At 48.5% G+C, this 13,316-nt stretch overlaps 1 protein-coding gene across 5 annotated transcripts in view; it reads left to right on the forward strand.

The window, feature by feature from the left end:
* The window catches only part of LOC130373194 (phospholipid-transporting ATPase IH-like), a 73,497-nt gene that overhangs the window by 15,565 nt on the left and 44,616 nt on the right, over positions 1 to 13,316 (forward strand). For all 5 annotated transcript variants that reach the window (XM_056579505.1, XM_056579507.1, XM_056579506.1 and 2 more), the window contains 20 exons: positions 595 to 723; positions 1,485 to 1,588; positions 1,704 to 1,754; positions 2,086 to 2,150; positions 2,302 to 2,383; positions 2,909 to 3,059; positions 3,496 to 3,693; positions 4,357 to 4,530; positions 5,665 to 5,831; positions 6,445 to 6,516; positions 7,489 to 7,562; positions 7,737 to 7,840; positions 8,214 to 8,395; positions 9,812 to 10,045; positions 10,493 to 10,658; positions 10,830 to 10,932; positions 11,455 to 11,600; positions 11,975 to 12,034; positions 12,290 to 12,417; positions 12,820 to 12,955. In XM_056579505.1, the coding sequence (XP_056435480.1) occupies positions 595 to 723; positions 1,485 to 1,588; positions 1,704 to 1,754; positions 2,086 to 2,150; positions 2,302 to 2,383; positions 2,909 to 3,059; positions 3,496 to 3,693; positions 4,357 to 4,530; positions 5,665 to 5,831; positions 6,445 to 6,516; positions 7,489 to 7,562; positions 7,737 to 7,840; positions 8,214 to 8,395; positions 9,812 to 10,045; positions 10,493 to 10,658; positions 10,830 to 10,932; positions 11,455 to 11,600; positions 11,975 to 12,034; positions 12,290 to 12,417; positions 12,820 to 12,955 (2,526 nt within the window). The remainder of the gene's footprint in view (positions 1 to 594; positions 724 to 1,484; positions 1,589 to 1,703; positions 1,755 to 2,085; positions 2,151 to 2,301; positions 2,384 to 2,908; positions 3,060 to 3,495; positions 3,694 to 4,356; positions 4,531 to 5,664; positions 5,832 to 6,444; positions 6,517 to 7,488; positions 7,563 to 7,736; positions 7,841 to 8,213; positions 8,396 to 9,811; positions 10,046 to 10,492; positions 10,659 to 10,829; positions 10,933 to 11,454; positions 11,601 to 11,974; positions 12,035 to 12,289; positions 12,418 to 12,819; positions 12,956 to 13,316) is intronic.

Consider the following 13,316-nt stretch of genomic DNA (forward strand, 5'->3'; position numbering starts at 1 on the left):
GGATTTATTGTCAGTTTAATCCTCTCCGCTCGCATTATCCGTTACGCAACCGCTCGGGAGGGGGGGAGGAGAGAGAGAGAGAGAGAGAGAGAGAGATAGAAGAGAGAGAGAGAGAGAGAGAGAGAGAGAGAGAGAGAGAGGTGTGGCCTTGAAGCCTCATCCGTGCGTTCCTCCTCTTAGCACTTACACTAAAAGTGTGATTACTTAGGACACGTTGAACGCATTGAATCCAACCTGCTGCATAGTATTCCCATGGGGGGAACGGGGGGGTCCAGTTTCATTGTCCGGCCTTGTGGCACGTTGCCGTGGAGATGACTCACCTGGACTTGAAATCATCAGCATTGACCGGGTACGCCAAACGACGTAACGTGCAAACCAGTACATTTGCAGTTACATCCAAAAGGACGGAATGTTTCAGGCAGTTGGATTTGTGTGCTTTTTTTAAACTTGCTGTGAGTGAGAACACAACACGAGACCGAGTGAGGTGTCTCACAAGGTGTCTTAACGCGTCCCGAGTTAACACACCTCGAGCAGCAGCCCCTCAAATATCTGTGCGTGTGTGTGTTTGTGTTGGCTTGCGGTGGTGTGCGACAGGTGGGCGACGTGGTGGTGGTGAAGGAGGATGAGACGTTCCCGTGCGACCTGGTCCTACTGTCGTCCAGCCGTGAGGACGGCACCTGCTACGTCACCACGGCCAGCCTCGACGGGGAGTCTAGTCACAAGGTGAGGGCCACACTCACGCACGCACGCACACACACATACACACACACACATACACACACACACAGACTCACTCAGACTCACACACAAACACTCAAACTCACACACACAGACTTACGCACGCACGCACGCACGTGTGTGTGTGTGTGTGTGTGTGTGTGTGCGTGCGTGCGTGCGTGCGTGCGTGTGCATCATCATCATCATCATCATCATAACCCTCTATTTTAAGACGCAAAAACACAGTTGGATTCAAAATTTTGAGCCAAATCGTCTGCTCCTCCGTGTGTACAGGTCTGACATGTCCACTTGGGTGAACACACACACACACACACACACACACACACACACACACACACACACACACACACACACACACACACACACACACACACACACACACACACACACACACACACACCTAAAAGAGAGCAGGAGTCAAGCCTGTGCCCATGTCCTCATAATCCCCATGGGGGGTAGAGGGGCCGGGGAATAGTTCCATGAGTCACCCCTCCCTGTCACACCAATCTACCACCAGCATCGCACCACAGCGCAGCGACTATAACCGCCCTGATTGGCTCGTGTGAGGTGACATTTTCCTCCTTGTTGTCTTTCTTTTGATCTGTACCGCTACTCTCTTGCTTTCGCTCTCTCTATTCCTGTCTCTACATCTCTCTCTGTCTCTATCTCCAACTCTATCGCTCGCTCTCACTCTCTATTTTCAATCTCTCTCTCCCTCCCTACCTCTCTCTACCGCCCTCTTACAGACCTACTACGCTGTACCGGACACCAAGGCCTTCAGAACGGACCGGGAGGTGGAGTCATTACACGCCACCATCGAATGTGAACAGCCCCAGCCTGACCTCTACAAGTGAGTGCCACGCATGCGTCCGCGTGTTCAGGTGCGGGTATCGGTAGCATGTTGTCGCCTTTGTTTTTCCCTTTCTTCCATTTGATTCGAGCATGTGCCGTTTCTCTGTGAACAGATTTGTGGGACGCATCAACGTCTACAAGGACACAGAAGAGCCTGTGGCTAGGTAGGAGGGATTTTCTCCTTTTTGTCCTTTGTTTTATTTTAGTTTTCGCTGACCGTGCAAACTGTTCATCCTGGATTAATTAAATGGAGAGGAGGAGGGGAGGAGGGCAATTCTACAGCACGGATTTTTATCTGACCCGCATCGAGGACGGAGGTGGAAGATGCCCTCTTCCTTTCCGTTTGGCTCACGGTGGGGTTATGAGTGACCCACTGCTGGTCTGGGTCGACGCATGTACTCGAAAATAAGCCCTGATTTCTCTGAAACGCACAATGTATTCAACGCTTTTCCCTCCTCTCTCCTCCTCCCTCTGCATCTGCCTTCTCCTCTGCAGACCACTCGGATCGGAGAACCTGCTCCTCAGAGGAGCCACATTGAAGAACACACACCACATATACGGTACTAACACTCTGTCCACTCTCCCTTAAATCTCTTGTGAGTGTTAGTGTTGACATTGTCATGGTAACTTATTCTCTCTCTCTCTCTCTCTCTCTCTCTCTCTCTCTCTCTCTCTCTCTCTCTCTCTCTCGCTCTCTCTCTCACCATACAGCTGTCGCCATTTACACTGGCATGGAGACCAAGATGGCGCTCAACTACCAGTCCAAGTCACAGAAGCGCTCAGCTGTGGAAAAGTATGATTATCTCCACATGCAGAGCTTTCATTCCGAACCCTGGAATGACAGCTCTGCATTGTGTGGGAGTTACCCATACAATTGCTGCTAATTGTATGGGTAACTCCCTAGTTACCCACAACATTAGCAGTCCTTGGCTTTGATTTTGCCTCTTCCAGCCTGGATGGTGAGGCAAGACCCACTGTGGACTTATCGTCGACTCATATATGATATTACTTTTTTTTAAACACATGCAAATAATCAATTGGCTTATCAGGTTTTCACACAACTCTCCATAAACTGAACACAGCGCCTTGCATATAGACACTGATTACAAATTTAAAACACGATTGCGTTCCAGTGTAGGTTATAACAAATGGTCTCTCTCTCTCTCTCTCTCTCTCTCTCTCTCTCTCTCTCTCTCTCTCTCTCTCTCTCTCTCTCTCTCTCTCTCTCTCTCTCTCTCTCTCTCTCCTACATCTCTCTCTCTCCTACCTCTCTCTATCTCTCTCTACCGCTCTCTCTCCTACCTCTCTCTCTATCCAGGTCGATGAATGCCTTCCTCATAGTGTACCTGTGCATCCTGATCAGCAAGGCGGTCATCAACACCGTGCTAAAGTACGCGTGGCAGTGGTCCCCCGACCGGGACGAGCCCTGGTACAACCACCGCACCGAGAACGAGCGCCAGCGACCCGTGGTACGTCCCTAAAACAACGACAAAAGAACCCACCATACTCGCTGTGTTGTTCCCCCAAAAAGGTTTTGATAGTGATGCCAAAGTGTGGAATTGATCATTATGAAGTAATTTATGTGTATATTGAGTGTAATAGAAATATAATACATGTAATATACCACAAGACAAGTCAATTTTGTTAATTTATACTCAACCACAGTTAGTCTCAAAGGGCTTCGCATCCAACATTTGATGACGTATCAAGTTGAAAATCTTTACATTATTCAGACGTACTTCAAGACCTATCCTATAAATAAATACTTCACACATTTTACTCTCTCTCTCTCTCTCTCTCTCTCTCTCTCCCTCTCTCTCTCTCTCTCTCTCTCTCTCTCTCTCTCTCTCTCTCTCTCTCTCTCTCTCCCTCTCCCTCTCCCTCTCCCTCCCTCCCTCCCTCCAGGTGATCCGGGCATTCACTGACTTCCTGGCGTTCATGGTGCTCTTCAACTACATCATTCCCGTGTCCATGTACGTCACGGTGGAGATGCAGAAGTTCCTGGGCTCCTACTTCATCACCTGGGACGAGGAGATGTTTGACGAGGAGCTGGGCGAGGGCGCGCAGGTCAACACCTCGGACCTCAACGAGGAGCTGGGACAGGTCCGCACGCGCACATGCACGCACGCACGCACCGGACACACACACACACACACACAGACACACACACACACACACACGCACACACACACACACACACACACACACACACACACACACACACACACACACACACACACACACACACACACACACACGCACACACACACTCAGCCTTATAAGAGGAGGAGTTGAGCCTGACAAAGCCCAAGCCTGCAAAAGCCAAGCACACATAGACACACATCTACACGTACACAATACAGGTACACATACATAAATACACACACATCTATACATGCATACATACATCTAAACATACATGCATTCATTCATCTAGAAATACACACCTACATCTACACATTCATACATACAGCTACACATACATACATACATCTTCACGTACATACACACATCTACACATACATTCATCCATCTACAAATGCATACATACTGCTAGACATACATACGTACATACATTTAAACATACATACAGCTACACATACATAGATTTACATTTACGAGTACAGGAGCAAGACTAACTATGGGTCTAACCCCCCTCCACAATAAGTCAATAAATATAACAGACCAACACACACACACATTGTAAACGCTGCTCAACCGCTGCCATCCTTAATGCCCAAATCCCACCACACCCCTCCGCCCCAGGTGGAGTATGTGTTCACTGACAAGACGGGCACCCTGACGGAGAACAACATGGAGTTCATCGAGTGCTGCGTGGACGGCAACGTCTACGTCCCCCACGCTATCTGCAACGGGCAGATCCTCAGCGCCGCCTCCAGCATCGACATGATCGACTCCTCGCCGGGCGGATACCGGAGGGTCAGTGTGTGTGTGTGTGTGCGTGCGTGCGTGCGTGCGTGTGTGTGTGTGTGTGTGTCGACCAGTCTTGTAGTAGGTAGTAGGTTCAGTAAGTGCAATTCTATGTTAATGTGATCATCCCAAGTAGCAGCCATGAACGTCTGTTTGTGAAGCTCCGGTGGAACAGAGGAGCCTGTACTTCCTCTCGTGGCCTGTAGGTGGTCAGTGGTGGTTGGATGCAGAGTGACCCGCAAACATTCTAAGCTAAGAGGAATAAAAGCATATTAGCAAATAACAATTTCTAGGATCTCAATGGCAACGTCATTTTCATATTATGTGTTTCCCAACGTCCTGGTGGAAATTTATTTTCAATTAATTTGAATATAAGTGTGTTTTGGCCACAGACTAGTACCAGGCGGCCATACATTTTGGTCTCTCTGTGCGAAACATTGATAATTTGTGCTGCTGGTTGCAAAAATCTCAAGACAATGGAAGACAAGTGGAGGCAAATCTATCCCCTTAAAATGTGGGGGTAGTAAACCAGAGGATGATGTCACAGATGCTCCCACCATTTATTTAATCCATCTATGGATCCTTTCTAATTATGTTTGTGTGTGTGTGTGTGTGTGTGTGTGTGTGTGTGTGTGTGTGTGTGTGTGTGTGTGTGTGTGTGCCCCTGTGTGTGTGTGTGAGTGTGTGTGCCTGTGTGTGTGTGTGTGTGTGTCCTGGTGTTCACGAGTGTCATGGTGTGTGTGTGTGTGTGTGTGTCCTGGTGTGTGCGTGTCCTGGTGAGTGTGTCATGGTCCGTGTGTGTGTGTCATGGTGTGTGTGTGTGTCCTGGTGGGTGTGTGTCATGGTGTGTGTGTGTTTGTGCCCTGGTGTGTGCATGTCCTGGTGTGTGTTTGCGTCCTGGTGTGTGTGTGTCCTGGTGTGTGTGTGTGTTTGTGTGTGTGTGTCCTGGTGTGTGTGTGTGTGTCCTGTTCTGTGTGTGTTTATGTGCCCTGTTGTTCGTCTGTGTCCTGGTGTGTTTGTGTGTGTCCTGGTGTGTGTGTGTGTCCTGGTGTGTGTGTGTCCTGGTGTGTGTGTGTGTGTGTGTGTGTGTGACGTGTGTGTGTCCTGGTGGGTGTGTGTGTGTGTGTGTCCTGGTGGGTGTAGGAGCATGAGGACCTGTTCTTCCGGGCGCTGTGTCTGTGCCACACGGTGCAGGTGAAGGAGGAGGAGACGGTGGACGGTATCAAGAGGGGCTTCCATCAGGGCCGGCCCACCTCCTTCTACATCTCCTCCTCCCCCGACGAGGTGGCGCTGGTGGAGGGTATGAAGAGGTGACCAGGACCCCGCCAACACCCAGACCAACATTTGACCACACAGAAGGCTGTTATTGTTATCTCATCTTTTATACATAACCTTTATTCACATGTCATTGGTTTAAGCCTTTTTAAAGCGTCAATGCGATGGAGAGTTACCTTGGCAAGGAGCAACGTAAAACATTTAACAGGGTTACAATAGAAAACGGACAGAAAACAGAAAATACTCATTTAGTCCAGTGAAGAGCTACAAAATGAAGTAGGAAGGTATTGAGCAATAGTCTTGAGCTCCACATCATTCAGGGTTGATACGAGTTGACGACAGGACATGAAGTCAGTCAATTCCAAGGTGCTCTGTAGAATGTTCCAAACAGAAGAAGCGGCAAACCAAAATACATTTTCTCGCCCGATCCTAAGTACAAACTAATAGAATATGTATTGTTCTTAGGCAAACTTTTTTGTCTCTTATGTCAAATCTCTCTCTCTCTCTCTCTCTCTCTCTCTCTCTCTCTCTCTCTCTCTCTCTCTCTCTCTCTCTCTCTCTCTCTCTCTCTCTCTCTCTCTCTCTCTCTCTCTCTCTCTCTCTCTCGCTCTCTCGCTCTTTCCCTTTTTATTCTCTCTCTCTCTCTAGGTTGGGGTATACCTATTTGCGATTGAAGGACAACTACATGGAGATTCTCAACAAAGACGATGAGATCGAGAGGTGGGAAATGTTGTCTTTGTAGAATTTTTCTACTACAATGTATTAAAAGGGAAATGACAAAAGTGATGAAGTCGTATTCAACCGAGGGTTGTCCAACCATATGCATTAAACGGTTGAGAGCAATATCGGGTTACTTTTTAAGGCGCTTCTTCATTACCATATCAAAATATTGCAGTCTGAGGAAAGAAAGAAGATTAAGTGGATGTTGTTTTACTTCATTGTGTATTGAACTTCCCTTGTATTGTCGATCCAAGGGAAGTGACTCGGTAAATACACAAACACACACACACACGTTCTAACTCAGCGACATGTCAATGGAAAAGCTATTTTGAGAATCATAAAAGCCAAAGAGGTGGGAGAGGGGTGGGGGCGTCTGGCAGCCATGACCACAACACGGCTCAGTCAGGCAAAGGGAAACAGTTGCCAACACTTCACAGTTGTGTGTGTCAGACAAACATGGAGAAGTCTGTGTCACTGGTGTGCTTGACCTCTATTGCAGTCGAATTAGTAGTTAGGAGATTCTTCAAAACAGTAGTACAGAGAAAGTCATTTCTTCGGTGCCATGAAATCAGAATCAAAGTTTAACATTAGGATGGACTATTTCGCCGAGGGGAAAGCACAATATCTAATGTTCTTCTCAAAGAAGTCAAGCGACAATAGTGACATGAAAAGACTGGGGTTGTGGAATGTGACCATGCTCCCCTTCAAAGGAATAGCGTTGAATTGCAATGCATATTTTCTATTCAGCGTATCGGCTGGTAATGGCTTACCAAGCTCAGACCCCTCTCGCGTTATTTATTTATTGGTTACACAAATCTCTTGGGGCTTGGTCATCAAATGCTTGAGAATGCTCTGAAGGAGTTCTGTTTATGTTTTTGAATATATTTGTGTGTCCTCAGTCCTCAGTCCTCAGTGTTTCAGTAGGCAAACACTTTGGAACCATCTCCAGATTTGTATCTCTCTAACCCTCAGGTTTGAGCTCCTCCACGTCCTGAACTTTGATTCTGTCCGGAGGAGAATGAGCGTCATCGTCAAGTCAAGCTCTGGTATGAGAACACAAATACAACAAACCAAAACAATCAGAATATGTATTACTACAGCATACACAAAATGGTACTAAATCTCATGAATCGGGTGATCAAACATATTTTCATATCAATTATGGTTCCTTGTATACACTGACATTGTTCTGGTGGTTCCTTTGATCTGCGTCCCTTCAGGAGAGTACTTGTTATTCTGCAAGGGTGCCGATTCCTCCATCTTCCCCCGAGTGGTGTCGGGGAAAGTGGAGCAGGTGAAAGCCCGCGTGGAGCAGAACGCCGTGGTGGGTGCCAGCACCATGTTTCAGATTCATTTGCATGACGTGACACCCCCTTGCTTTACATCGTTTGACGACCGGTGACGTATGAGCTAAGCACGCTTCAGCAAGAGATTCAGTCTCTGATCCTCTGGATACTCAACCAAGATTGGACTTAGCGTACACTACCTCTCGAGGGGGGTTTGGACAATGGTAGTGAACATCGATCGTTGAACCTTTCCCGCATGTTCAGACAGAGAAAACATCAGTTTTCGCATTGCGATTTCACAACCGTTTCAATTAGTCCTTTTGAAGAGACTCAATATGCTGTGTTAAATAAGACCGCATCCTGTATCTCTGATCCTCACCAATCCCCGTCTGCGTCTCCGCGGTAACACAGGAGGGCCTGCGGACGCTGTGCGTGGCCTTCCGGCGGCTCTCGCCGGACGACTACCAGGAGGCCTGCCTGCTCCTGACCCAAGCCAAGCTGGCCCTGCAGGACAGGGAGCAGCGGCTGGCCCAGGCCTACGACGCCATCGAGAGGGACTTTGTGCTGCTGGGCGCCACGGCAGTGGAGGACAGGTCTGCTGCCACTGTTGTTATGTGATGGTGTTATAGTTGAATTTGTCTAAACCTCTATTGCACAAAACATTGTACAAGTCCCACATTGGTTTGGGATCTCACTTTTTAGCAGCTTAAAGGGGGGGCAATATAATTTGTAGACATAATAGTATCTTGATTTGACATGATAATTTGAAACGCTCGTACCGACAGACGGTGGACTCAAATGCATGACTCAATACACAGGGCAGGTAGTATTACAAAGGATCGTTACTTGAAGCAAGGGGATCACAAGGAAAGAAGTGCTGTGCCGCTGGAGACACAGGTACAAAGACGAGCTGGCACAGCGAGCGGGGGGGAACAAAGGTTAGACACATAGGGAGGAGGATTGGACACAGGTGGAACTAATTGGGCCGGGGCAGGTGATCACATGGGAGGAAGTCTACATGAGGGCAGGAAGTGAGGAAGTTTGAAATTAGACAAGAAGTGAGTAACATAACAAAATAAAACAAGAAATAACACCAAGAACTGAAAAAAAAAATAAACAAGTCATGTGACAATAATAACAGAATGAGATTCAATAAATCAAAAGTGGGCAATTCATCCACAATGGGGAAAACCATCGGGCTACCGAAGGCTGGGCATCTGCTGTTATTGTTTAATGCTATTCCTGACATCTCAGACCATCTGCCGTCTGTTGTAGTAGTTGCGTTAAGATGGAGGCCAGTGGGGAGGTGAAAACTGGGATGAAAACACAGGCAACAGCCAACGCCAGCTCTATCTCGTCTAGTGTAACTAGGACATGGACATCAGCAGGTGTTCCCAACAGCAAGGACCGCAATACTCCAGTGAAGGCTCTGGTACGATTGGGAGAGGGAGAATGAGAGGGAAAGGGAGAGGGGGGGAAAGGGGGGGGCAGGGAAAGGGGGAAGGGAGAGGAAGACGGCATAGTGTCATGGCGACAGATTGCAGGGGGACTAAATGAGTCACACAGCCGTGACTAAAGGATTGATACGGGATTCGCTCTCAGCTCACGACTCCTCTCCGTCATTTGTTCTCTCGAAAAAAATAAATACAATTCGATGTGTCCCTGTGACGCAAACAGTGCGAGCACGGCTGACTGATCAAAGTGCGAGCACTTAAATGCTTTCCAAATCACAATGTCCCCTAACTGTTCAATCGAAGATATCTGAACGCTTCATGTTGCGTCAGTTGGAAGAGGGTCGATGTGGGGTTGGGAGAGGTGGGGGGGGGGGGGGGGGGTATGTATGGATGAGTTATCACCTGGGTTGGAAGGTGGGGCTGGTGATAACCGATTGATTGGTGGATTGATCGTTTCCTTAACCCCGGGTTGACCGGCCTTCCGCTAATTAGATCCTGTTGATTTGTAACGGACGACGTGACCCAACCTCCCCCCCCCCCCCCACCACACACCAGGCTCCAGGAGAAGGCGGCCGACACCATCGAGTCCCTCCACAAGGCGGGCATGAAGGTGTGGGTGCTGACGGGGGACAAGATGGAGACGGCGGCGGCCACGTGCTACGCCAGCAAGCTGTTCCGTCGCAGCACGCAGATCCTGGAGCTCACCAAGAAGCGCACGGAGGAGCAGAGCCTGCACGACGTCATGTTCGAGCTGAGCCGCACCGTGCTGCGCCAGCGTTCCATGTCGGGGTGGGTGGAGGTTGTGTGTGTGTGTGTGTGTGTGTGTGTGTGTGTGTGTGTGTGGACTGGAACCCGCTATAAAGCGCACAATAACATATTTCTGTGGCTCCTGTGCAGATGTTGCATGTTACGTAATGATTTATGACATTGCAATGGTGATGTGACCGGACATTTCGATATGGTGTGCACTCGTTTACTCGAGTGAAGGTTACTATTTTAAGTTTACAGAATAAACCCAACATTTGCATTTGCATCACGTTGTAATTGAATACAGATCATCTACATATTGGGATTCCAATACAAGTTTTATACAATGTGATATCTTTATACCATTTAGTTAGGAAACCTTTTCTAAATAGATATAGATCAGAGCTATCTAATGACATTAGCTGTGTGTGTGTGTGTGTGTGTGTGTGTGTGTGTGTGTGTGTGTGTGTGGACGCGCCGTGTGTGCAGGTTGTCGGTGGACTGCCTCGACTACGGCCTCATCATCGACGGGGCCACTCTGACGGCCGTCCTGAAGTCCGGCCCGGAGGGTAACTACCGGGAGGTCTTCCTGGAGGTCTCCCGCAACTGCAGCGCCGTGCTGTGCTGTCGCATGGCCCCCCTGCAGAAAGCACAGGTGAGCACAAATCCACTGCGTCATCACAAAGTGGTTGCAGCTTCACCCTAGATGAAAAAAAAGAAACAAGGGAAGGTTAAGGGAGGAGAATGAAAAGCTGCTGTGTTTAACCAGCGATCGTCTTTGCCCTCGTATTGAGGTGGATATGTTTATATATTTTTCTCTCTGTAGATTGTGAAGCTAATCAAGGCTTCCAAAGAGCATCCCATAACCCTGGCCATCGGCGACGGAGCCAACGATGTCAGCATGATCCTGGAAGCCCACGTGGGCATAGGTGAGCACATGTCAAGCGTGTTCCTGGCGGTATGGAAACTCGTTCCTCATCCTATTGGAATGCCTGAATCGTTGAGGGCAAGAAACCCCGCCATGACAGCGTGACATCCGTTTCAGTTAAATGTGTTCATCTGGCGAGCGAGAGACTCCTGAGGGATGTGTTTCTTCCCGCTACATATTTTGAATATCGCTTTTGATTTTTTTCTATCTAAGATATTCTCCTTGTCTTTGTTGTTGATGTTCTTCTCATGGTCCTATTCTTCTCACTCAATGGACTGTTACCTGTCGTACACAGCCCATCGGAGGTAAGAGAACGAAAATTGCGTTGTGGTAGACCGGGACTACTCAATTCATGGGCCTCAGTCTAGGCTGGATGCTGAGGCCCCTGCATTGGCTGTGTATTGATTGGGTGAAAAGGTCAAAACGGCAGTATTTATGTTGTGATGGCATGCCTCGATGCTATCACAACCACATCACTGTAACATTATTCATAATTGTTTAATGATCCTGATCCCCTCCCTAGGAATCATGGGTAAAGAGGGACGGCAGGCAGCGAGGAACAGCGACTACGCCATCCCCAAGTTCAAGCACCTGAAGAAGATGCTGCTGGTGCACGGCCACTATTACTACATCCGCATTGCCGAGCTGGTGCAGTACTTCTTCTACAAGGTATTCCAACCGAGGGTTTCCCGCTGGGAAAACTCACTCTACCGTAGTTTTCCCAGCGAGATACTGACTTCCAGCCGCGCCCGGTTTTCAGGAGTTTAAAGCGTTCCTGTAGATTAGTGGATCGGGTCAATCCCCGCCGCAACGTTTCTGAAACAGGACTGAGTAGCTTCCGTGTGGGAGGCAACCAGCTAAAACCCTGCCAAATGATTCACTCTTCCCTATTCCTGGCCGGCCTGCGCTTTCTGCAGCCCACTCGCTGAGCCGTTCGAGCTCCATCGCGACGTTAACACTCATTTGTAGATGGAGGAGATCTTTGGACCTTTCTGAGTCTACATAGCTCACCGGCTCTCTGCCTCGCTGTGTTTCCTCCGCAGAACGTATGCTTCATCTTCCCCCAGTTCCTCTTCCAGTTCTTCTGTGGCTTCTCCCAGCAGGTAACTAATCTGAGTGCTGATGCAACCATGGGCTCAGTGTGTGTGTGTGTGTGTGTGTGTGTGTGTGTGTGTGTGTGTGTGTGTGTGTGTGTGTGTGTGTGTGTGTGTGTGTGTGTGTGTGTGTGTGTGTGTGTGTGTGTGTGTGTGTGTGTGTGTGTGTGTGTGGGGCAGCTTTATTATCTTATGACAATTATTTAGAAATATGAATTTGGAGATTCTGACTTTTTTATCCTCGTCTTGTTTGTCCCTCTTCAGCCTCTGTACGACACGGCGTACCTCACACTGTACAACATCAGCTTCACCTCGCTACCCATCCTCCTCTACAGCCTCGTGGAGCAGCACGTCTCCATGGATACGCTCAGGAGGGACCCGTCTTTGTACAAGTGCGTCCGGAGGAGATCATAGTAGCGGGTTTTGATTGTTCTTGTTGCAAGTTTCACAGCTTTAGCCATCAGTCCACTTTATGATCAAAATCAGTTCAACGATGTAAAGAAATGCTGACCTCTCCAAGTTCATTTTTCGGCACTTTTTGCACTTCCAAGAATTTGTAACTAGTCCAACCTTCTGCAGATGATTGCATTGAGTTCATGATTTTGATTCTGGTTCTGAACTAATACGGTAGGTTCAGTGACCAAACCGACTCCGCGTTGAGTAACAAGCCGGCCTTCAATGGTTTTCTTCGGTCTCGGCCTGACAAAATAAAAATAATATTTTGACGTATGCTGCCAATTGTTATACTTGGCTGTTGATTGCAATTCCAAACCTTCTGTTCCGTTCTCTCTCAGGGACATCACGAAGAACTCTCTCCTGCGATGGCCGGTCTTCCTGTACTGGACATGCCTCGGCGTGTTCGACGCCGTCGTCTTCTTCTTCGGTGCCTACTTCCTGTTCGACAACACCACCTTCACCAGCAACGGCCAGGTGAGCCTGTTATCACCAGCAGCACCTATCGTGTCCTTAGTTCGGGGGCTAGGGCTGTCCACTGGAGAACAGTTATGTGGTTGGGTGGGCTGTGGTGTGTTTGAGGAACCCCCCCCCCCCCCTCCCACCCCCCTCCCCCAGGGATGTTGTGAGAGGGTGGTTAACACAAACTGACAGATCAAGACACTCATCCATCTCCATTGGATCTTCTCATGAGGGTGGCGTGAGGTGTATTGAGACCACTTTGTGGTCACGTTGTCTTCATTATGTGCCACAAGGACATTCTGGTTTTGTTTTAATTCCCTTGTGGAGGGGCTCTCTGTAAAAAGATCCACATTGGACTTCCATTCATTTTGACAAT

Source organism: Gadus chalcogrammus, chromosome 20, assembly GCF_026213295.1.
Source record: "Gadus chalcogrammus isolate NIFS_2021 chromosome 20, NIFS_Gcha_1.0, whole genome shotgun sequence".
Lineage (NCBI taxonomy): Eukaryota > Metazoa > Chordata > Actinopteri > Gadiformes > Gadidae > Gadus > Gadus chalcogrammus.